The sequence below is a fragment of the Xenopus laevis genome, chromosome 8L (assembly GCF_017654675.1).
Source record: "Xenopus laevis strain J_2021 chromosome 8L, Xenopus_laevis_v10.1, whole genome shotgun sequence".
NCBI lineage: Eukaryota > Metazoa > Chordata > Amphibia > Anura > Pipidae > Xenopus > Xenopus laevis.
In genome coordinates this window covers 103,048,972-103,071,471 of record NC_054385.1, presented here as the reverse complement: position 1 = coordinate 103,071,471, position 22,500 = coordinate 103,048,972, and the positions used below count along the sequence as shown (strand labels likewise).

The 22,500-nt window shown below is 40.7% G+C and overlaps 1 protein-coding gene across 5 annotated transcripts in view; it reads right to left on the bottom strand.

Annotated features, from left to right (window-relative positions):
- Positions 1 to 3,961: 3,961 nt before the first annotated feature.
- Positions 3,962 to 22,500, bottom strand: part of rasgrp1.L (RAS guanyl releasing protein 1 L homeolog) — an 84,608-nt gene continuing 66,069 nt past the window's right edge. For 3 of the 5 annotated variants that reach the window (XM_041573337.1, XM_018228795.2, XM_018228796.2), the window contains exons 6-17: positions 22,323 to 22,476; positions 19,973 to 20,146; positions 19,442 to 19,558; positions 18,200 to 18,475; positions 15,931 to 16,020; positions 11,833 to 11,937; positions 11,538 to 11,647; positions 9,187 to 9,331; positions 8,392 to 8,428; positions 7,644 to 7,793; positions 6,599 to 6,981; positions 3,962 to 5,292 (exon numbers count right to left, since the gene is read on the bottom strand). In XM_041573337.1, coding sequence (XP_041429271.1) covers positions 5,158 to 5,292; positions 6,599 to 6,981; positions 7,644 to 7,793; positions 8,392 to 8,428; positions 9,187 to 9,331; positions 11,538 to 11,647; positions 11,833 to 11,937; positions 15,931 to 16,020; positions 18,200 to 18,475; positions 19,442 to 19,558; positions 19,973 to 20,146; positions 22,323 to 22,476 — 1,876 coding nt within the window. In that variant the 3' untranslated portion in view covers positions 3,962 to 5,157. Of the gene's footprint in view, positions 5,293 to 6,598; positions 7,031 to 7,643; positions 7,794 to 8,391; positions 8,429 to 9,186; positions 9,332 to 11,537; positions 11,648 to 11,832; positions 11,938 to 15,930; positions 16,021 to 18,199; positions 18,476 to 19,441; positions 19,559 to 19,972; positions 20,147 to 22,322; positions 22,477 to 22,500 lie in introns of those variants that run through there. The other 2 variants (XM_041573336.1, XM_018228797.2) reach the window with 2 other exon arrangements.

Sequence of the window (22,500 nt, the reverse complement as noted above, 5' to 3'; positions counted from 1 at the left end):
TTGGAAGGCTTTGTACTGTGTTGTAGTTCAAATTTAAATACTACTGCAGATTATAACAGAAAAATTTAAAATATTAATGATACTGAAGAACGTGTACCATCCATATTTCAGCCAATTAACCAAAATGAACCCCTGGTTTACCATTGTACCCATGATGGTTGTAAACATCTATTTTAAATAGTCCTTCCGATTAATAAAGGGAGCCAGTTCAGAACCTTGTGGCACATTACTAATTTACTGTATGTAGAAGATGTACAAAACGTTGTTCACAATCCTAAGTGGCCATTTGGTGTATTCCAATATGTGCTCCCTACTGTATATACAATGCCGTATGTTTAAACCCAAGTAAAAGTCAGTTCAGTTAACTGATAGTTTTACATTATCTAATAAGTGGCTACTACCCCTACATGTTTCTTTCTCTTGCTGCAGTAGTTCCCAAACTGTGCCGCAGATCCAGCCATAAGGCCATTTTGTGAAAGTTGGTAAAAATGTTTTTTTATCCTAGATAATTCTGGAAGCCTATCTTGATGGCCAATTGATATGGGTGATATTGGTTAAGATCTAGAAGAATGCTGGGTCTCAAAGGGGGGAGGCTTAAATAAAAAGAAAGCCCAAACGCCGCTGCCCTACAGACCACTCTCATACCAAAGACCACATTTGATGAATATTTATTACCTTCTTCCTCCACAAAAACATTACACATAGAGGTTAGATCAAGAACATACAGCAATACGGTTTATCCACAGTTCAGTTCATATAAATATCAGACAAGTACGACAGGCTTCACACATATAAAACTGTACACTTTGTACATAGCTGAGAGCTCAGCATGAGATGCACTTGATACTTATAAAGACACTGCTTGAGAGTTGTTGTGGGAAATACAGACCCTGTTTCATGTGATAAATGGGGAAAAAAAAGAAAAGTAACATTTTTGACATTGTCTTTTAAAACCGGTGCAGTAACTTTTATTAGTGGTCTTTTAGAGGCAGCCAAATCGACCCCTCAAGTGTTTATTATGTAGCAAAAGAAGCAGAGTGACCACACGATACAAGTCATACTAAAGCAACATAATGTTTGCTGGGTGTGGCACTAATTAAAGGAGAACTAATGTCCAACAAACGATTGCTGCGCTATAATAGTGAATGTTCATATCTCGGAATTTGTTTATGGAGTGTCTCAGCTTTGTTTCCCATCACTGGGTCCAACTGCCTTTTAAATACTCTTGATCTGGTTCTGGATCCTTTACAAGATACTGAATGGAAATATATGAGGCTGAATTTAATGGGAAGGGATTTCCAAAATCAAACTTTTAACGCCAAGTTCATCTTCAAGCACTTCATTTAACTTCCACCTTTATTCCAGGGTTCACTGTTTGAGCCCTGGAATAAAGAGTCAATTGGAGGAAATAGCCTTCTGGTTTTATTTGCATCTTTTTAGCAGCTTGCCGCAGGTTTAAAGGACCAGTAATGGCAAAAAAATGTTTTTTTAAAAATTTAAGCTGGCCATAGACTCAAAGATCCGTTCATTTGGCAACATCGCCAAATGAGCGGATCTTTCCTCAATATGCCACTAACGGCATGGCTATATCGGGGGCCGTATGGCCGAACGATCGAATTACGATAAGCTAAGGGGCTCCGACGGGTCGGTTAAAAATCAAACCTTCCCCATCGATATAGGGGCCAAATATCGATCTGGAAGACCCGTCGGAGGCCCCCATACACGGGCAGATAAGCTGTCAAATTGGTCCAAACTAACGATATCGGCAGCTTTATCTGCCCGTGTATGGCCACCTTTAGTATAATATGAAAAAAAGACACCAACACATATTAAACTTTAAAGTCGCTAAGTCTTTATTAAGAAATAACTCACCAAAACTCCGGCTTGCGCTGTCTTCAGAAAAGGCGATCTGCAATCCATCGTGCAGCGCTTGATTCGTCCTCCCTGCCTTCCTTATAGGAGATAGCCAGGGAGGAGAAATCGAGCACCGCACAATGGATCTTCGCCCTGTCGCCATTTCTGAAGAGGAGCGCAAATAAGTTATTTCTTAATAAAGACTTAGTGACTTTAAAGTTTAATATGTGTTGGCGTCTTTTTTTCGTAGCATACTAACGAATTTTTTGTAGAAAAATGTTGAAGTTACTGGTCTTTTAAAACGCAAACCACTGTGATACAGACTGTACAGAATGTTAAGCAGCCATGTACTGCTTATGTGGACTAATTGCTAACTGATCCATATACAACTTCAGTTCACCCTAAAGTCCATTCACGTAACAGGCAATGTGGTCTAGAAGGTGTCCTGCCTAAATATCCTATGACAGTCAAGACTAATGTGTTTTAAGCTCCGCCTCATTCTGATCTTGCTACACCGTGTCCAGCAGCCTTGCACATGTGCAGTAAAGGATGATTAACTATTTAGGTTTCTGCCATTCTCTCTAGCCAGTAAGCAACTTGGAATCCACTGCACATGTGCAAAGCCGCTGGACACTGGAAAATGGTGTAGCAAGATCAGAATGAGGAGGAGCTTAGAACACATTGGTCTTCACTGTCATAGGACAGCTTTGCTGCTGGGCTAGTACCAGAAACCTCATAAATAATATACAACCTCTTCAACCCAGTTGTTTGTTGGGCTTTAGTTTAATTAACTTTATAACGTTTCTTGGTGCACAAAATATAATGCAATGCATTTATCCTAAGGTTCCTGTTACCAACAGTAGAAATTAAATCTGTTATGTATATTAAGGCACATTTTAAGTGATGGATTGCAAGGATCTCAAATTTTGCCATTGGTTTAACATGTGTCCTGGTGCAAGGGCAGATAGACTGATGGCTATATAGGATTATGTGCAGAGGAGAAAAAAAAATGTTTAGGCAGGTCACCTTCTAGACTTCTAGAGAATGGGCTTTATGGTGAATTGAGGTTGTTTATGGGTTTGAATAAGGGCATGAACTAAAATATCCCTATGTTCCAATTTCCATGTACATAGGCTGCCTCAGTGACATTCAATATAATAATTTCCTTTTCCATGTATTCGAGGGACTGAGTATGTTAAAATGATATCCTAAGCAGTCTGGAAGCCATGAAAATCCCCTGGAGGATGACAACTGGCCTGTGGGCCTCCATTTGGACATCTTGGCCACTTCTCTACAAAGTGTTCATGCCCTCAAAGTCTGTACATGCCACTAAACTGTCAAGAGGTGACCCTACTTTTCCTTCAAACGTTCATGCAGAAGGCAAGTGTTCCATCATGTACCCAGTTCAATCCATATTTCTGGAAGAAGGGATCCAACAGTCACCTCTATCCTGGATTTATAGAATAGATTTAGGGGCCGATTCACTAACTTCGAGTGAAGGATTCAAAGTGTTTTTTGGGCTACTTCGACCATCGAATGGGCTACTATGACCTTCGACTACGACTTTGAATCGAACTATTCAAACTAAAAATCGTTCGACCATTCGATAGTCGAAGTACTGTCTCTTTAAGAAAAAACTTCGACCCCCTAGTTCGCCATCTAAAAGCTACCGACCTCAATGTTAGCCTATGGGAAAGGTCCCCATAGACTTGGCTAACTTTTTTTGATCGAAGGATATTCCTTCGATCGTTGGATTAAAATCCTTCGAATCGTTCGATTCAAAGGATTTTATCGTTCGATCGAAGGAATAATCCTTCGATCATTCGATTGCACTATTTGCGCTAAAATCCTTCGACTTCGATATTCAAAGTCGAAAGGATTTTAATTCCCAGTCGAATATCGAGGGTTAATTAACCCTCGATATTCGACCCTTTGTGAATCGGACCCTAAATGTATGTAAGTTATTGAATGGCATAGGTTGTGGCCTGATAGTATGTGTCCACCCACAGCTTATAATATATTTGCTTGGTTTTCTGTTCAGCTTGCATAGTGAAACCATTTCCTTTAATATTATTGTCCCCTTGACAGTAACAACAGCCTTCCTGTCTTAAACAAGAATGTAGCTTTTATTGGGTTGAATGATTGTTAGTGAGAATCTGTTCCTCTAGGAGCAACAGTGAAAAAGCAAGAATAGGGGGTGTTGGGGAAGCCCAGCTATTCCACAAGGGCCCAGATCACAGTTGACAGTAAAGCTTGACTTCCCGGTAACAGGCAAAAACGCTGTCAATATCAACTCATACCTATTTCAGTAACGGAAACACTTCCCCCAAACAGCAGAGGTCATGTTCTAAGAAGCATTGAAACACCGTAACGGAATAAAGAATAATAAAGAATAGTTCCTTACTGAGAATACACATAGAGACGATCCACATATGTATATAAATGGCGGCTCCTTCTTCTCCTTCTTTCCTGGGCTATCTTAAAAAAATCAACGGCAGTACTTTTTGATAGCACCTTTCTGAGCCTAAAACGTATGAAAGCATCCTGACCAAGTGTCATTTAATATCCGTCCACACAGAGAACTTTCAGTATCCTGGTATAAAGTCAGCAAGGTTTACAGTCAGATGGTGGAACACTGCAGTCTTTGTTTTACCGTCCGTTTCACAGTAGAAATATACTGTATGCAGGTGTGCCTTTGATGTACGCTCAATGGTGCAAAAGCCCTGCAGTGTGTGCGCTACCCCCTTTTCATTAGCTTGCACTCTCCAACTGAGGTAATGGAGCAGCACGTGGTGCACAGCTACGCGAGGAAGAGTGCGGATGCCCTTGGCACGGGCCAGTAGAAGAACATGCTCCATATTCTTGTTACTTGGTCTCTAACTCAACATCTTTAGTCAGTCTGCAGCTTATGAGAGATGATCTGGTAACATGATTAGTAGCATGACAACGCAGATGCAATGTGCCGGCTGGAATATGGTTCAAGTCAAGAAACCCAGCAATTTGTAGAAGGAAGGAAAACCTGACAGGCACCTGCTTCTATCTAGTTTTCTTACCTGGTTATTCTACAAACAACATGCCACATAACGAGTAGAGACTTCACCTCTCCCTGATGGATCTACACACACAAAGCAAGGAAGGAGAGTGAATACTTTGAATCTATCTCTACCAGACTGTGAACGAGATGCACAAACACATCATTAGGTCACACTACGTATGCTTGTTATCCGCTCCTCGTTGGCGATTGAACGGTTATTAGGCATCACGTTGATGATCCGTGGCATCAGCTCTGTTAGGCTTTTTACTTTATGATCCCTTCTGGTGCGTGTCGCTGTCCAGTACATATTTTCTTAACTCTGCCCGCAGAGTCTCGACACGTCTATGAGCATCCTTCAACTGGATCTTTAGAGCTGTGTTCTCCTCCTTCAGAAAGACCTTTTCCTTTAATAGGGGGAAACAAGAAGATAATCCATTAGACGAATAACCAAATTGAATAAGTATTGAGCTACCTTAGAACTGAGGGAGGGATATGATGGCAGGAGGGGGCCTCAGTCTGAAGGCCAGTTAAAATGAGATATGAATGGCTGTTTGCTCTCCTAGATACATCTGGAAGCCTAGCCTGGAGGTCAGTTAGGGTGGGATTTGGGGTGAAACCGTATCTTGGAGCTATGCTGGTTGTATGCTTGGCATGAGCTATGGGGGGAGCCCTGACCAAAACTTCTGACCTTTAAGGGACTAAATGACTGCACTGATTCTCCATGAGAAGATCAAGGTGGTCAAAGCACATAATGTTCAATAGCGGTTAGCCATTCAGTGATTTATATAATTGATATTATTATATGAGTCACTTTGGCAGCTATTTTGTGTTTGAATCAGTGAGCCATGCTGCTGGGCGGTATGAGTCAGTCAATTGGGCCAGTGAGAAGAAATTGTTAGGATGAGAGAACTCATTTAATAATAAGAGTATTTGGAAATTATAAGAAAAAAAAAATACAATCCTATGTTTGACTGTGTTTCTTTAAAAATACATCTGCAACAATGATCGGCTATTCTTACAACCCAGGTTTTCTCTCTTAAAGGGATACTGTCATGCTCCAGCAGAATTCTGCACTGAAATCCGTTTCTCAAAAGAGCAAACAGATTTTTTTATATTTAGTTTTGAAATCTGACATGGGGCTAGACATATTCCCAGCTGCCCCCAGTCACGTGACTTCTCCTCTTTACTGCAAGTTGGAATAATATCACCCCTTCCCTTTCCCCCCCAGCAGCCTAACAACAGAATAATGGGAAGGTAACCAGACAGCAGCTCCCTAACACAAGATAACAGCTCCCTGGTAGATATTAGAACAGCACTCAATAGTAAAATCCAGGTCCCACTGAGACACATTCAGTTACATTTAATAGGAGAAACAACAGCCTGCCAGAAAGCAGTTCCATCCTAAAGTGCTGGCTTTTTCTGAAAGCCCATGAGCAGGCGAAATGACCTGAGATGGCTGCCTGCACACCAATATTACAACTTAAATAAAATACACTTGCTGGTTCTGGATTCAATTTTATATTGTAGAGTGAATTATTTGCAGTGTAAACAGTGTAATTTAGAAATAAAAACTACATCATAAAGATCATGACAGAATCCCTTTAAAATCTCTCTTAAAATGGATTCTATTCCTTCTTATATGTATCACCCTTACAACTGTTCATATTTACACAACCTTAACTCATCCAATATTGTAAGCAGACAGCATACCTTCTCCAGCTCTTGAATGCCAGCTTTGCCTCCCCTCAATTCTGCCCTTGCTTTGCGGATGGAGTCCTTGTTTTCCCACTTGGCATAAGCCTTCTTTCGGGTAGGAACTGGACTAGGACAGGGGGAAGGCATGGGACTTATAGGGAGATGGGAGGTTAGGTCTGGGGTCCTGCTGCGCGGTGGAGAAGGAACTTGTAGGCACAGGCTTTGTGTCTCATTCTCTGTTTGCGTTGCTCGATGTTTCACAGCAGGCTGTAGTCGTACTGAGATCTTCTGTGCTGAGCTACCCATAAGCATTATTGTCCGATCCTTACTGACCTCTGTGTGGATGTCACCATCTCCATTAGGATAGGAATATGGGCCTTCATCTGCTCCTAAGCAGTCTGCCAGAGAGGAAATCCAATGATAGTGCCGAGACAATGAGAAATCCTTCTATTAAAGTCAATTGCACCAAAAGGAATAATAACTCTTAATTGTCATTATTTTTTATACTTGTATTGTCAGTTCCTGTTAGGGCTCTAGATGGCTTTTGGGCTTGTTACTCTTCATAACAATTGATGATGCACAAATCCACTATTTGGGATTCGGCCAAATCCCTGATTCGGCCAAATACAGAACCAAATCCGAATCCTAATTTGCATATGCAAATTAGGGTCAGGAAAGGAAAAAATTGAAAAAAATCTTTTGTGACAAAAGTCGCGTGATTTCCCTACCCCTAATTTAAATATGCAAATAAGGATTCGGATTCGGTTCGGTCAGGCGCAAGGATTCATCCGAATCCTGCTGAAAAAGGCTGAATCCTGGGTGAATCCCAAACCGGATCCTGGATTCGGTGCATCCCTAATAACAATGTTATTTGTGATTTCAATGAACAAATGTTGGTTCAGTGGGTCATCAGCCCCTTGTGTCATGAGGATCCCCGTTCTCATTAGCTAACCCAGAATGCAATTTGAGACGGTATATATAACACAGCCCTGTCCTTACCCCTTGATATCCCTTCCTTCTAGGTAATGTCGTATGTGGAGTAAGACATAGAAAGACTCACCATTTGTAAGCCCTTTGCCCCCTGCTGGAATGACTTCTAACTGTCCAGCATCAGACAAAGTATTGTTCTCTCCCATGGAGCATTTGGACCTCTTTTTACATTCAAACACCACCAGTTCTTTACATTGTTTATGGCAATTCATTCCACAGTCTGTAGAACAGAGAGAACAGTCTACGTTAACGCCTCGTTGCTCCTCTTATTGGGTAGCTGCCGTACAACACAACGGCTGGGCCTATGCAAGTACAGAATGTGTGTTTACAATATCTACTGTTCCACAACTGCTTTTGTGTGCACAGCTTACATATAATTCTGGGTAAGAGAGAGTCTAAAAGTAAACACATATTTACAAAGTACAGGTACGGGACCTGTTATCCAGAATGCTCAGGAGCTGGGGTTTTCCGGATAAAGGATCTTTCCGTAATTTGGGTTTTCATGCCTTAAATCTACTAGAAATGCATTTAAACATTAAACCCAATAGGCTGGTTTTGCTTCCAATAAGGATTAATTATATCTTAGTTGGGATCAAGTACAGGGTACTGTTTTATTATTACAGAGAAAAATTTGGATTATTTGCATAAAATGGAGTCTATGGGAGACCATTCCGTAATTCGGAGCATTCTGGATATCGGGTTTCCGGATAAGAGATCATATACCTGAACAAACATATGCAGCAGAGCTGTACAATGGAAGGGATGAACTTTTGTCATAGTTTATAAACAGTATATACAATTAGCTAGAAAACACTTACCTTTGCACCGGTATCCTTGCTTGATCACTCCCCACAACTGAAAAAGAAATAAAATAAGAATCCATATATTGTTCTGCCATATCCAAAATCCATACTGCCGCAGTAATATTTTGATACACAGCAGTTTAACCGGCCACATTTCCCTGATATGCCTTAGTTTCCATACTGACAGTATGAAGTCACCTGCCTGTCCAAAATCTCATTCCTAAAACAAGGATATTATTGTGGAGTTGTCTTTCCTTTTTTGAAATAACAGCCTCTGCTTTCATGGTAAGGATTTCCACTAGATGTTGGAACATTGTTAATAGGATTTGTTTTCATTTAGTCAGCATATAGGTCGCTCTGTTTGGCAGTACATCCTATTTTTATTCAATCAAAACTTGCCACAAAGCTTAAAATAAGCACCTCTTTTGGGAACAATGGGAGCAACTATCAAGGGGTTGATGAGAAACGTGTTGCTCATGTTTGGGGATTACCAGTGTATGAGCAGCTTTAGTCAATGCAGCATAATGGTGCTGGTGGGGTGCTAGAAGTTATAGTTCACCAACACTACCTAAGTCAATTTATATGATTAACCTGCAGAGCTCACAATGAATAAAACAAGAACAACCAAGGAGAAAGTCAAATGGCAGAGCTTGGCATTCAAATAAGTCACGGTAGGATTTCTCCCTGCTGATTGGGTTAGTATAGTAATGGAAGACTGTGACCCACTGGAGTGGTAATGTAGCTCAGTAGGTGGCCAGCAGGTTACATATACTAGGGGTAATGCATGCACCCTATACCATCAATACTCACAAATCCAGCGCAGTTATCACAGAAAGTTGGGCGCAGATAGGTTGTCTCCTGGAAATTATGAAGGAATCCCAGGCCAAGCTTTGAACAAATAGAGCTAGCTCGCATGAAGTAAGCAGTTATCTCTTGTCTGCTGATCAAGCCTTCCCTGTAGAAAGTGGAACAAAACATTAACATGTGAGATGTGCTCTCTATATTGTACCTCCCTGGTAGTTCATTTCACCTTTATACCACCTTTTGACCAATACTGCTTTTTATCATGTACAACATTGTTATGAAGCCTCTAACTTATAACTCTGGTGAGGTTTCAAACCCAAGCCCAATAGACTATGAAAACAAAGCTCGTTGTTTCTGCTTTAGGTATGTTTGCTTTTGGCTTTTGTCTCCCAATGCGATTAGAACATGTTTCTAGGACATTAGACCATATTCATTGCTAGATTTTTTTGTATAAGGCTTTCATTGATGTGATAAGGAAATAGCAACATAGGGGCTAAAGGCCTCGCTTATGATGGCCATTATATAGAGATTATTTGGCAAGGTTGCCAAACTAATGGATCTCTCCTTGAGTTGAGCGATATCGGGCTGATTCGATCATGGGGCCTAGGGCCCAACAATTGGATCATAATAAGGAAAAAAATGGGAGGGCCCATACACCGGGTAATAAGATTATATCTGCCCGTGTATGGGGCCCTCTGACGGGGATGTTGATTTGCTGGGATTAATAATCCCATCGGATAGAGGACCACATCAGTTCGTTGATGTGGTTTTCAATCCAATCCCCCATTCCTCCTTGTTATGATCCTATCATTAAGCCCTAGGGCCCACAATTGGATCAGCCCGATATTGCCCACCTCAAAATGGGCATATTGGGGAGAGATCCACTCATTTAGCAACCTCGCAAAACAACCGGATCTCCATATGTATGGCCAGCATTAGCAAAAACAGATAGACAAGTCAGTAACAGTTTCATATAAAATGCTTAAAAATAATGGCCCTTTAAAAGTTGACTGCTTTTTTTAAATTTAGGGATGCACCGAATCCAGTTTTTTGGATTCGGCCAAACCCCCGAATCCTTCGTGAAAGATTCGGCAGAATACCAAACCGAATCTGAAGGGGGTGGGAAGGGGAAAACATTTTTTAATTCCTTGTTTTCTGACAAAAAGTCACGCAATTTCCCTCCCCGCTCCTAATTTGCATATGCAAATTAGGCTTCAGATTCGGTTCGGCTGGGCAGAAGGATTCCCCGAATCCAAATCCTGCTGAAAAAGGCCAAATCCTGGCCAAATCACGAACCGAATTCTGGATTCGGCGCGTCCCTAGTTAAATTGCCTACTAAATGCTGGAAATGATTGAACATATACAGGGGTGCGAAACTTGTGGCCATCCAGATGTTGCTGAACTATCCAAAAAATAGTGAAAGGTGGTTGGAAGTGATTTGAGTTGTAGTTAGGGATGCACTGAATCCAGTAATCAGTTCAGGATTCGGCCAGGATTTGTCCTTTTTCAGCAGGATTCGACTGAATCCTAATTTGCATATGCAAATTAGGGGCGGGAAGGGAAATCACATGACTTTTTGTCACAATACAAGGAAGTAAAAAATGTTTTCCCCTTCTAACCCCTAATTTGCATATGCAAATTAGGATTTGGAATCAGTTCGGTATTCGGCCGAATCTTTCACGAAGGATTCGGGGATTCGGCCAAATCCAAAATAATGGATTCGGTGCATCCCTAGTTGTAATTAAACTACATTAGGAGGGTCACTGCTTGGTTATGCCTGTTATAATGGCTATTGCAAAAAAGGTACATGGGTGAAGATCCCCTGAACCTACCCCCTTAAAGGGGACCCGTCACCCAAAAAAATTATTCAAAATCCTATTTTATTACATTTGTCAAGCAAAATGAACTTTAATTACACTATATAAATTATTTGAATCTGGTTTCCTTCAGTCTGGGAATTCATAATTATAACAAGCAGGCAGCAGCCATTTTGTGGACACTGTTATTAAGGCAAGCCTTTTATCATCTCAGAATCTTGTTTGTGCACCAGAATCGGGGACACGACGTCCATCCCCATGCCCTGGCTACACAATTAAAAGTTAAAGAGAACTGGGGGAATATGTGGAGAGCAGTGACATCTAGGAAGTGCTGAATGGAAAGTGAAAGTAATTGTCTGCCCCGCCTCTATGCCATGGGCATAGAGGAGGGGCAGACAATATTTGATTGACAGCTGTGATTTTTAAATGAGCTTACAACAGCTATGAATGCTTAAATAAAAATAGAAATTGGATTTAATTTTTAATTTGAATTCTGGGTGACAGGTCCACCTTAAGGAAGAGATGATCACTTTAGTTTACCTGTCTTTATCCATGACACAGAACGAGAAAGGGAAGCTGGCTGCTATCTTCTCAAACTCTTCCTGCGATATGTAGCCATCTTGATCCAGGTCATAATTCTTAAATACAGACTACAAAAACAAGAAAACAGTCAGTGCTTACAGGATTGAAAGTGGCAGATTTGGATACAGAGTGCTCCATCTATACAACAGGTGTTAGAGCAATGTGAACTTTATAAAACACAGTAATAGCAGTTATAGAGACAGATGTAGTGCTTGGTCCTTTAGTAATAACAAAGACATGGGTCCACACTTACATCCACCATCCTCTGCACATGCTTGCTGATGGTTTTAGGATCTGGCTTTGGAGAGACTCCTGATGCCCAGTCTGCAACCACAGGAGGTTTGGAGGGTGTGACGGGCTGTATGAGGGAGAATGACAATTATTTATACATTTCTATGCCTATTTGGGAGTTGCATTTATATGTTAGCTCTCTCTGTGGAATTTATAGGAGTTCCATATCATTTTCTAGTATCTGGCAACTCATGTAAAGACACCTGGTGCAAACCATTCAGGAACATTATCCTTTGCCACTTTTGTTTTATTATTATTGTCAAAATCAACCAAAATGTTCCAACCTGCCTGATTGGTGAAGCAAAGAAATACCCATAATATGAGAATTTGTGTTCTGATTTCTTGGATAAAATGTCCCAAAGTTTGTATGAGACCATGTCAACCTTGCCAGCTTAAGAACATCCAGTATGAGGCTGTATCAGTCTTGGGAACAAATGCAACAGAAGGGGCCTATCTGAGACGCAGTCTAAAGTTCTTAGTGCTAAAGACTAGGGGGCAAATTCACTAACTGGCAAAAATTCCCCAGCGCTGTCTTCAAGCACATCGCAACACTTCGCCTGGACAACGCTAATTCACGAAGATTCGAAGTTGCACACAGGGTACCGAATGCTGGCGAAATTACACTCAGCAGTTCGAAGTTACGCTAGCGTTGGCTAATTAGCATATGGTGTGCAGTTAAAGTACAATGGCCGTATATGTGGCAGCAAATACATTACACTACACAAGCCTGGGAAAGCTTCATAAAATAAAATAGAGGTGTTATTTTGCCCTACACATGTGCCCAGTGTATAGTTTAGGTGCCATATGTTGGGAAATGTAGGGGGGAAGGAGGGTACCCCCAAAAAAATTATGATCTTTTTCAGTCTATCAACCTTTAAATAGGAAAAAACGCCAGCGTTTTTTGGGACCTCGAAAAATTTTCAACTTTTTTTTTGAGGAACTCCTATCTACTCTATTGCACCTCGCCTGGTCTGAGGTGGCGAAGGCAAGTCTGGCGATAGAGGTAACGTTCAGTAAAATCAAAAACTTGCGTAGAAACGCTCTTTCGACAGACTGAAAATTTGCCTGGCGTAAGAGTGCGAAGTTGCGCCAGAGTCTATCTCCTTGGTGAAATTACACCAGCTACCTTTGGTAAATCGGCGAAGTGCCAAAATTACGTCACGCTGGCAAATTTTCGCCAGTGTTAGCCACTTCGCCCTTTAGTAAATTTCCCCCCTAGGAATATCTTTCAACAGAAGGCAGCTGTCTATGACAAAAATAGTATTTCAGCAGAAGGAGCTGGTGTCAGACTAGGAATACACCCCAACAGTCGGAAGTACTCAGCGACAGCTTGAAAAACAAGTCCAACAGTAGGAACCTATCTGCAAATGACTATGGAATAACCCAACAGCCAGGAGCTGCCTATTGCAAAGCAGAGAAACAGTAGGAGGTTGTCTGTGTCAGACTATAAAACAAAATGCCTGTGAAACAAACCCGTACTGTAAGGGTCAGGTCACACGCTCAGATTAGTTGCCCGGCGACAAATCTCCCCGAACTGCCTCCCGCCAGCTAGAATATATATCGCCGGTGGGATGGCACTCGGAGTGCTTCGTTTTCCTAAGTCACCCAAACTTTCCTCGTGAGAAAACTTCGGAAAACGAAGCGCTCCGAGTGCCATCCCGCCGGCGATTTACATTCTAATCCAGCCGGTGGGAGGCAGTCGCCCCAAAGAAGAGGAGATTTGTCGCCGGGCGACTAATTTCCCCGAATCTGAGAGTGCCCTGACATTTAGGCTGCAGTAAAGAGATCAGGAAACATACCCAAGAGCAGTGAATCATGGATATCTGAATTTAATAAGCCAATAACCAAACTGAAGAGCACAGGTTCTGTATACTGATTTATATGTATATCATGGCGTATATTTCCCTTAAATGTACAGTGCTCCAGAATATACATGGCTCTTTACAAATAAATCATATTAAAAGCTCTTTGTGTGGCATGATTCCCTTTTCACATATTTTCCCCCATTTACACTCAAATCCTATTTCATTTTCAGCTTCTGAACAGCAATTGCCACCCACACACAGGGTTATGTATTAAAGGAAACTGTCATCTACGCTACAATAAAAGGTAATAGTGAAAAGAAGTACTCCGGTGCTTTTGCATTTAGTGACTACTTTAGTTGTTGCATAATGTATGCTCATACAGTCATTAGGGTAGATGCTGTGAGATGGGAGCCCAAACATCTGATCTTTCATAAGAAGAACATGGAGACTGCGCTTGCAAGAGGAACGAATGCCTCTGAAATAACATAGCTTTCTCTGCAAGAAAACATTCATTCAATAAGAGCAACATTTGTATTCCCTCCCTGCTTCATAGACACTAGACTTGACATTCAAGTTGGTTTTCCATTTTTCCAAGTTTTAAACCAAATTAAGAGCGGCATGGGAGCGATTCCTGAGTTACAGTATAGACGGGCCACTAATAGACTGTTCTACAACCACATTGGATTGTGGTTAGTCTGTCCAAAATGATAATCCAGTTACCCAAAGCCTAGGTGCATGGTAGGGCCAATGGCTTGACTAACCTAGAATTGAGGCCACACACTCCCCTCCTGATTAGTCAAATTAATCAGTCAATAAGGGAAACAAGTAGATAAGGACAAAGTGACTAGACCTAGGAACCCATTACAACCAATCAAATGTTTGCATTCAAACAGGTGATCAATAAATTTTACAGACTGACTGTATGCTAGATAATCTCTAGTAGTCATGTATTATTTAGACCTGCAAAGACTGAGAAGGATCAGCTGAGTCAAAGTGATGTGTATGGTTAAAGCCACTGTAAAGTTTGGTGGAAAACTAATAATGGTCCCGGGCTATTTTTTTGGGACCCAAGTTCTACTGGGTGGAACTAGGGGTACGCGGCAGTCTAGGGCAATATGGGGTAAAGGGCACCAAACTGGCGGGGATTGAGCTTGAGACATGCAAAACTGATTTTGTTTTTACTTTAACTTTCTATTGGTAGAAAATCCAGAAGCACACCAATGAGTTGCTTAGTGAAGTCTGTGTTTTATTAAAGGGGGCCCATCACCCAAAAAAATTATTCATAATCCTATTTTATCACATCAGTCAAGCAAAATGAACTTTAATTACACTATATAAATTATTTGAATCTTGTTTCCTTCAGTCTGGGAATTCATAATTATAGCAAGCAGGCAGGAGCCATTTTGTGGACAGTGTTATTAAGACAAGTCTTGTATCATCTCAGAATCTTGTTTGTGCACCAGAATGGGGGACCTGATGTCCATCCCCATGCCCTGGCTACACAATTAAATGGTGAAGAGAACTGGGGGAATGCGAGGAGAGCAGTGACATGTAGGAAGTGCTGAATGGAAAGTGAAAGTAATTGTCTGCCCAGGGCATAGAGGAGGGGCAGACAATATTTGATTGACAGCTGAGATGTTTAAATGAGCTTACAACAGCTATGAATGCTTTAATAAAAAAATAGAAATTGGATTTCATGTTTAATTTGAAAAGGACTTTTATTATACAACTTTTTGTGTCTGGGTGACAGGTCCACTTTAAGCCCATATGTATCCGCAAAAAGGGCAACGTTTCGGGCCCCTCCAGGCCCTTTATCAAGACTGGGAAGGGCCTTCTGGTAAAGCACCCAGCACTTCCAACAAGTGATCTTCAACCAGGTAGAGCACTCCACTATAGTGAAGTATTAACTTTCTATTGGAACAAATATTCCTAAGAGATCTTTCCAATAAAAAAAAAGCTGGTATCTTTAGGGGAGACTTCTTTTCTTGCACTGTCCCCATTTTGTGATGTAACGTTTTATGGACTGTTCACTTCTACTTTAGTAAGGGCCGACCATTGCCTACCTTATTATATTCTAAGTCTTTATAGTTTCATCACAAACAAAAAAAGTCCCAAGTTAAGATAAATGAAATGTCACTGATAACTACAGCCACTGCCTACTGGTTACAATTATTCAGCCCATATTATTTAGTAGGCGTTAGTTTCTTTCCACAGAGTGACTCAATATGAAATGAATATATTCATACAAAAATAACCTCTCCTACCGGTGCCCGGTAATTCCTTGGCTCCCGTGCGTAAGAAAGCTCATACATTTCATCCTCAGTATAATACAAATCGAGGGAGAGCTGCAAAAAAAAAACAAAAAATGTACAGTACTTACATTCAACTGCTGCAGTATCATCAGATTCACACTATCAGACACATGTGATCTACTGTGAGATGTACAGGGGCAAGGTGAGAAAACCAACACTGGATAAATGTCTCCCGGAAAAATTCCCTTAAAGTGAAACTGACACTAAAAATGTTCTTTTCAAAATATTAATCTACATTAAAAGTTACCTATAGGTCATGTTGATCGTTTTTCACTGATAGTTCTACTTTGTAAGAAATTGTCACTTGAACTTCCTAAACCTGACTGTTTTGCCAACTTGACTGTGCCTTTTTAACAAATATGGCAGCCCCCTCGTAGAGGAACATGGGGGTAAGAAAGGTAATATAAAAGCATCAGACAAAGACTTTAATGGCAAAATTATAAATAGCATTCAAAGACAATGTTACGACAGTTAATAAAAAAGGCTATTTTCTGATGTCAGTATCTTATTAAAGCTATGCTGACACCACAACTAGGGATGCACTGAATCCACTCTTTTAGATTTGGCCGAAGCCCCGAATCCTTCCCGAAAGATTCAGCTGAATAACGAACCAAATCCTAATTTACATATGCAAATTAGGGGTGGGAAGGGAAAACACTTTTTACTTCATTGTTTTGTGATATGCAAATTAGGATTCGGTTCGGCCTGCAGAAAGATTCGGCCGAATCCTGCTGAAAAAGGCCGAATCCTGAACTGAATCCTGGATTTGGTGCATCCCTGACCACAACAATGTTCTTCCACATAATGCTGTAGTGCCGTCCCAGGTCCCTATATCCAAAAAATTACACTGAGTTTTTTCAAAGACCCATATTTTCATGGCTAGGACAGGCCTAAACCCCACTACCTGAGGAGCACTTTGCTTCCTTAGAGAATAACAAGAAGCAACTTATATTCTCCTGTTCCTATGGCACAGCTGGTTGTTTATGCATTATACATTTATGGGCTATCTAAGCTTCAAAATATAGAGCATTGAAAAAACAGCTAACCCCTGGATATTGGGTCCTGGCATGCGTTTGGTCCTACCGCATTGTTTGTTTTAAAAAAAATCTGCTCCCTGTATTGCTTTATAAGGTTTGCATTGCCTTTATTTTTTCATTCAGTCTATAGGAAGGCATATAGGCATAGGTTATTCTTGCAAAGGAAATCTGGTTTATCTGCATATTTATGTTCATTCAATAAAATACCCATATGCAGACACGATTCCTCAACACATACAGCCTTTTCTATGGGGCATATTTATCAAAGAGTGAAGTTAGAGGTCGCCACAGTCCGCTAGGGTGAAATTCCGCCACTCTCCATTCATTTCTATTGGATTTTTAAAAGAGTATTTACCAATGGGTGAAAGGGAAAGAAAGTTCTCCCATTGGTAAACAAGCCTTTCAAAATGCCATACAAATTAATGTAGAGTGGCGGAATTTCACTCTAGATGACTGTGGCGATCTCTAACTACACTTTTTGATAAATATGGCTCAATGTCTCCTCTGACTTTGTATGAAACTGTTTAATTATAATCCAGCCCCTTTGCAATCACCATGTGGTCAGGGCCCCGGTAACAACCAACGCATAAAGTGGATCACCGTACCAGAGGCCACCCCTTTAGACTAGAAGAAAAGAACTTTCATTTGAAGCAACGTAGGGGGTTCTTCACAGTCAGGACAGTGAGGTTGTGGAATGCACTGCCGGGTGATGTTGTGATGCTGATTCAGTTAATGCCTTTAAGAATGGCTTGGATGATTTCTTGGACAGACATAATATCAAAGGCTATTGTGATACTAAGCTCTATATAGAATTTAATTAAAAGTAGGGAGGGGTGTGTGTATGGATGCTGGGTTTTCATTTGGAGGGGTTGAACTTGATGGACTTTGTCTTTTTTTAACCCAATTTAACCATGTAACTATGTAACAACTAGTTTATAAGCAGGTTACAGACATATGAAAACATTGTTGTATTGTCCTCTCTGCTGAAGATTAACCAATGACAATGACTGGTCTATCAGGAATGTCTTCATCCGTATATAGCATTCAACCTATACCTAGGCCCCATCCACAGCCTCAAAAGGGGCACCATATAGTTTAGAAATCGATGCCATACCATTAAATCTATACAATCTCTACACTATTTTCATTCCTTATAGAGATTTTCCGAGCCTTACTGTGAGTAGATGTACAAGGTCCATGTTTGCTTCCAGTGGAGGAGCAATGTTCTGCAACTGGATGAGCTCATTGATGTGATTATATAGAGAGTGAAGCTTTGGCACATTGATTTTACTTTCTTCCAGAAAGTCTGGCATGGCCTCGTGTAGAGCAATCAGGTCCTTCAGGTGGACTCCAAGGATAGGAATCTTAAAGTTGGTGCACTCGTTGTACGCTCGACGGTAATTGTCATAATTTCTGCAGGAAGACAGCAGTTCTGTCATCTCATTCAGGACCTGAAAGAGTAAAAAAAACAAAATAACACGTTACTGCCAGAATAAGGGTTTTTTTTCCAATAACGTTTTTCAGTTCAGTTGTTTTCAGATTGTTCCCCAGAAATAAAGACTTTTTTCAATTACTTTCCATTATTTATTTTTAACTGTTTTTCCAAAATCTAAGTTTAAAGTTGAATATCCCTGTCTCTAATGTTTTAGTCTGGCAGCTCAGTAATTCAGGTGCAGACTCTAAACCAGGGGAGCCTAACCTTTTTCACCCGTGAAATGTTCCTGTGTGGTGCCAAATAAGCGATGTGATTGGCTATTGCTAGCCCCTATGTGGACTGGCAGCCTATAGGAGGTTCTGTTTTTTATGCAACCAAATCTTGCCTTCAAGCCAGGAATTGAAAAATAAACATAAAATAAAAATAAACATGTTGCTCACGAGCTACTGGTTGGGGATCACTCCTCTAAACTGTTACAGTTTTGCAGCATTTAGTTGATCCATTTCTCAGCAGCATCTCTGGAGTATTAGTAACTATTGTATCAATTCTGACAGCTGCCTTTAATGAAACTCATGGATTCAGCTCAGCAGGGACAAAGATAAGAAATGTATCAACTAAATGTATCCATTTAGAACAGATTACAGGGTCGGCGACCCCCCTGCCAGAGCTGCTTTAGAAGGTGAAAAATCACACTTTACACAACCCCTTTAAGCTATTTGGTCAAGTGAGATATTAAACCCACCAAAGGTCAGTTCTGAACAAAAAGAAAGGTTCCACATTGGTTTTACATAAGGAGAAAGTTCTATCTACCACATCCTGTAGTTCTTTTAAATTAAATTCTATTTTTCATAATAGACTGAGAATTTGAGATGTGAAAATGCCTTAAAGGAAAGTCTAATTCCCCTTAAACCAGTTTCTACTCCCAATATTTATAGCTGATGTGAAAATCTCTTTCTAGGGGAGGTTTTGTTGTTAACATTACCTTGGTGACATCGTGGGATACGTGTGAACTTGTATCCTTGAGCCGGGAGATGGAGCTGTGGCAAAGGCCCCCAATGACAGCCATTAAGGTGTTGAAATTCTGCAGCTGGTGCAGTTTCTGTATAAAAAGCAAAACAATGCAGAAATCAAGTGCTGCACTCTTTACAGCTGGAGGGCCACCATAACGTTGCACATCAGCACTAGGCAAAACTCTGCACAGCGTTGTACAGGTATGGGACCTGTTATCCAGAATGCTCAGGACCTGGGGTTTTCGGGTCTTTCCGTAATTTGGATCTTCATACCTTAAGTCTACCAGAAAATCATGTAGACATTAAAATAGGCTGGCTGTGCTTCCAATAAGGATTAATTATATCTTAGTTTGGATCAAGTTCAAGCTACTGTTTTATTATTACAGAGAAAAAGGAAATCATTTAAAAAATTTGGATTATTTGATTATTATGGAGTCTATGGGAGATGTTCATTCCATAACTTGTAACATTCTGGATAACGAGTATCAATAACAGCACCTTACCTGAGCTACATGGATGAACTTTGTGAGCACCTCTGCCCGGAGCTGGGGAGTTGGACGGCTCAGAACCATGAGCTGGACCCACTGAGAGATGCCATTGCACAGCGCAATGGAACGTTCCATGGTTGGATTGTCCTTCACACAGCCATTTACAATGTAGTTCTGATAATCCGAAAACTGAGGGCAGGAATAACAGTGAAGAATTAAACAATATTTTTTTAATTCTCTGGCAAAACTTGCATTTTATTTGGTAACATACATGACAAAGAAAAGCAAAAATAAAGCCATTGCTTGATTGGGTTTTAAGATTCTTTACCATAATAACATAAAATATGTGACTTTCCCATGCAGAGACTGACATTAAATTGTTATGGATATTTAGTAACTGTGACTTCCTTGTGTGCCTTATAGTAAACTAACTACAATCTGTTTTACTGCAATCTTTTTGTCCTAGGTATGCAGGGAGTGCTTGGATATGTTCCACTGATCCTTATCTGCCAGAGCATTCTCTAACACAAACAAATGTCAGATATAAACATGTAGAACACTGGATGAAAATAGCTGTATACAGGAAGAGGGGAGCTGGAAATACACAACCCAAACAGCTTATTATTACAGAGAACTGGACGCACAATGATAGATATTAAACAATTACTCTGGCACCTTTATTATTATCATTATTAAGAAGCTAAAAAACACTGGCTCCCCTCATTCTACAAGTGTCATTTGCCCCAAAATGACCCATTGTATTGTATTTATATATCAGGTAGGGGGGGGGGGGATTTTATGATATCTGGATACTGACAGAACTTTACACCCACCATGTGCACAATATAACTTAGAAAGCGGTCAGAAATGGTTGTGGGGGTATGATATTATCATAGATCAGTGATTTCCTTTTATCTATCCCTTTTAAAAGATAGTAAGGGCTCCCCAACATCCAGAATGGGCCTGGTCCTCCACCCTGTCTCCCTTCCTTGGTTGATGAGGTAGAGGACTTGTTAAAGAGATACTGTCATGGGAAAACATGTTGTTTTTTAATAGTGCTGCTCCAGCAGAATTCTGCACTGAAATCCATTTCACAAAAGAACAAACAATTTTTTTTATATTTAATTTTGAAATCTGACATGGGGCTAGACATATTGTCAGTTTCCCAGCTGCCCCAAGTCACGTGACTTGTCCTCTTCACTGCAAGTTGGAATGATATCTTCCCCTCCCTTCCCCCCAGCAGCCTAACAACAGAACAATGGGAAGGTAACCAGATAGCAGCTCCCTAACACAAGATAACAGCTCCCTGGTAGATCTAAGAACAGCACTCAATAGTAAAATCCAGGTCCCACTGCGACACATTCAGTTACATTGAGTAGGAGAAACAAGAGCTTGCCAGAAAGCAGTTCCATCCTAAAGTGCTGGCTCTTTCTGAAAGCACATGACCAGGCAAAATGACCTGAGATGGCTGCCTACACACCAATATTACAACTAAAAAAAATACACTTGATGGTTCAGGAATGACATTTTTAGGGATGCACCAAATCCACTCTTTTGGATTCGGCCGAACATCCGAATCCTTTGCGAAATATCCCGCCGAATACCGAACCACATCCTAATTTGCGTATGCATATGCAAATTAGGGGTGGGAAGGGGAAACATTTGTTACTTACTTATTTTGTGACAAAAGTTACGCAATATACCTCCCCGCCTCTAATTTGCATATGCAAATTAGGATTTGGATTCGGTTCTCCCGAGCAGAAGGATTCGCCTGAATCCGAATCCCGCTGAAAAAGGCCGAATCCTGGATTCGGTGCATCCCTATTAATTTTATATTGTAAAATTAATTATTTGCAGAGTAAACAGTGTAATCTAGAAATAAAAACAACACCATAAAAATCATGCCAGAATCCCTTTAAGGTTTTGCCACACCTATGTATGTCCCTAACCATTTCTGGTTATAATCTGTGCAATGCTTTGATCTAATTGTGTTCATTGATTCTCATTGGCTGCATACGGGCCCCCCCCCCCATGATGGACTGTTTTACCTGTATACAGATGGACACCAAAAATTCATTGAGAAATAGTAGTAGGCTATGGTGCCAGCCATATAAGGAAATAATTCTTAAATTCTTGTTGTTGACTGATAGAATTATAGATATTATGAATCAAAAAGCTCTTTGAATGAAGGGATAGCTCTAACTCTGCTCAACTACAAAACTTTTTTATGGTTATCCAGCCCCCAAAAATGCTTGGTTTTGAGCAAACCTGGCAGAGAAGTCTGAAGACAGGTGTCATAAGTACATATATGTGTGTACAGAACATAGCAAGAAGATAAAGACGAAGGAGGCCCCAGAATACTCACAGATATTCTTCTGAAGGCTTTGAACTCCAGGTAGGTCAAGTGTTCAGCAAGCTCCTGTGGCTCCAAGTGGTCAAACAGCAGAGACACTTTCCTCTTCTTGCTGCAGTTGGATTGGATTCTCTGTGTCAATTTCCGGGACCAGTCCCGTGAGTTTCTGAAAGTAAAACATGTATTAGTG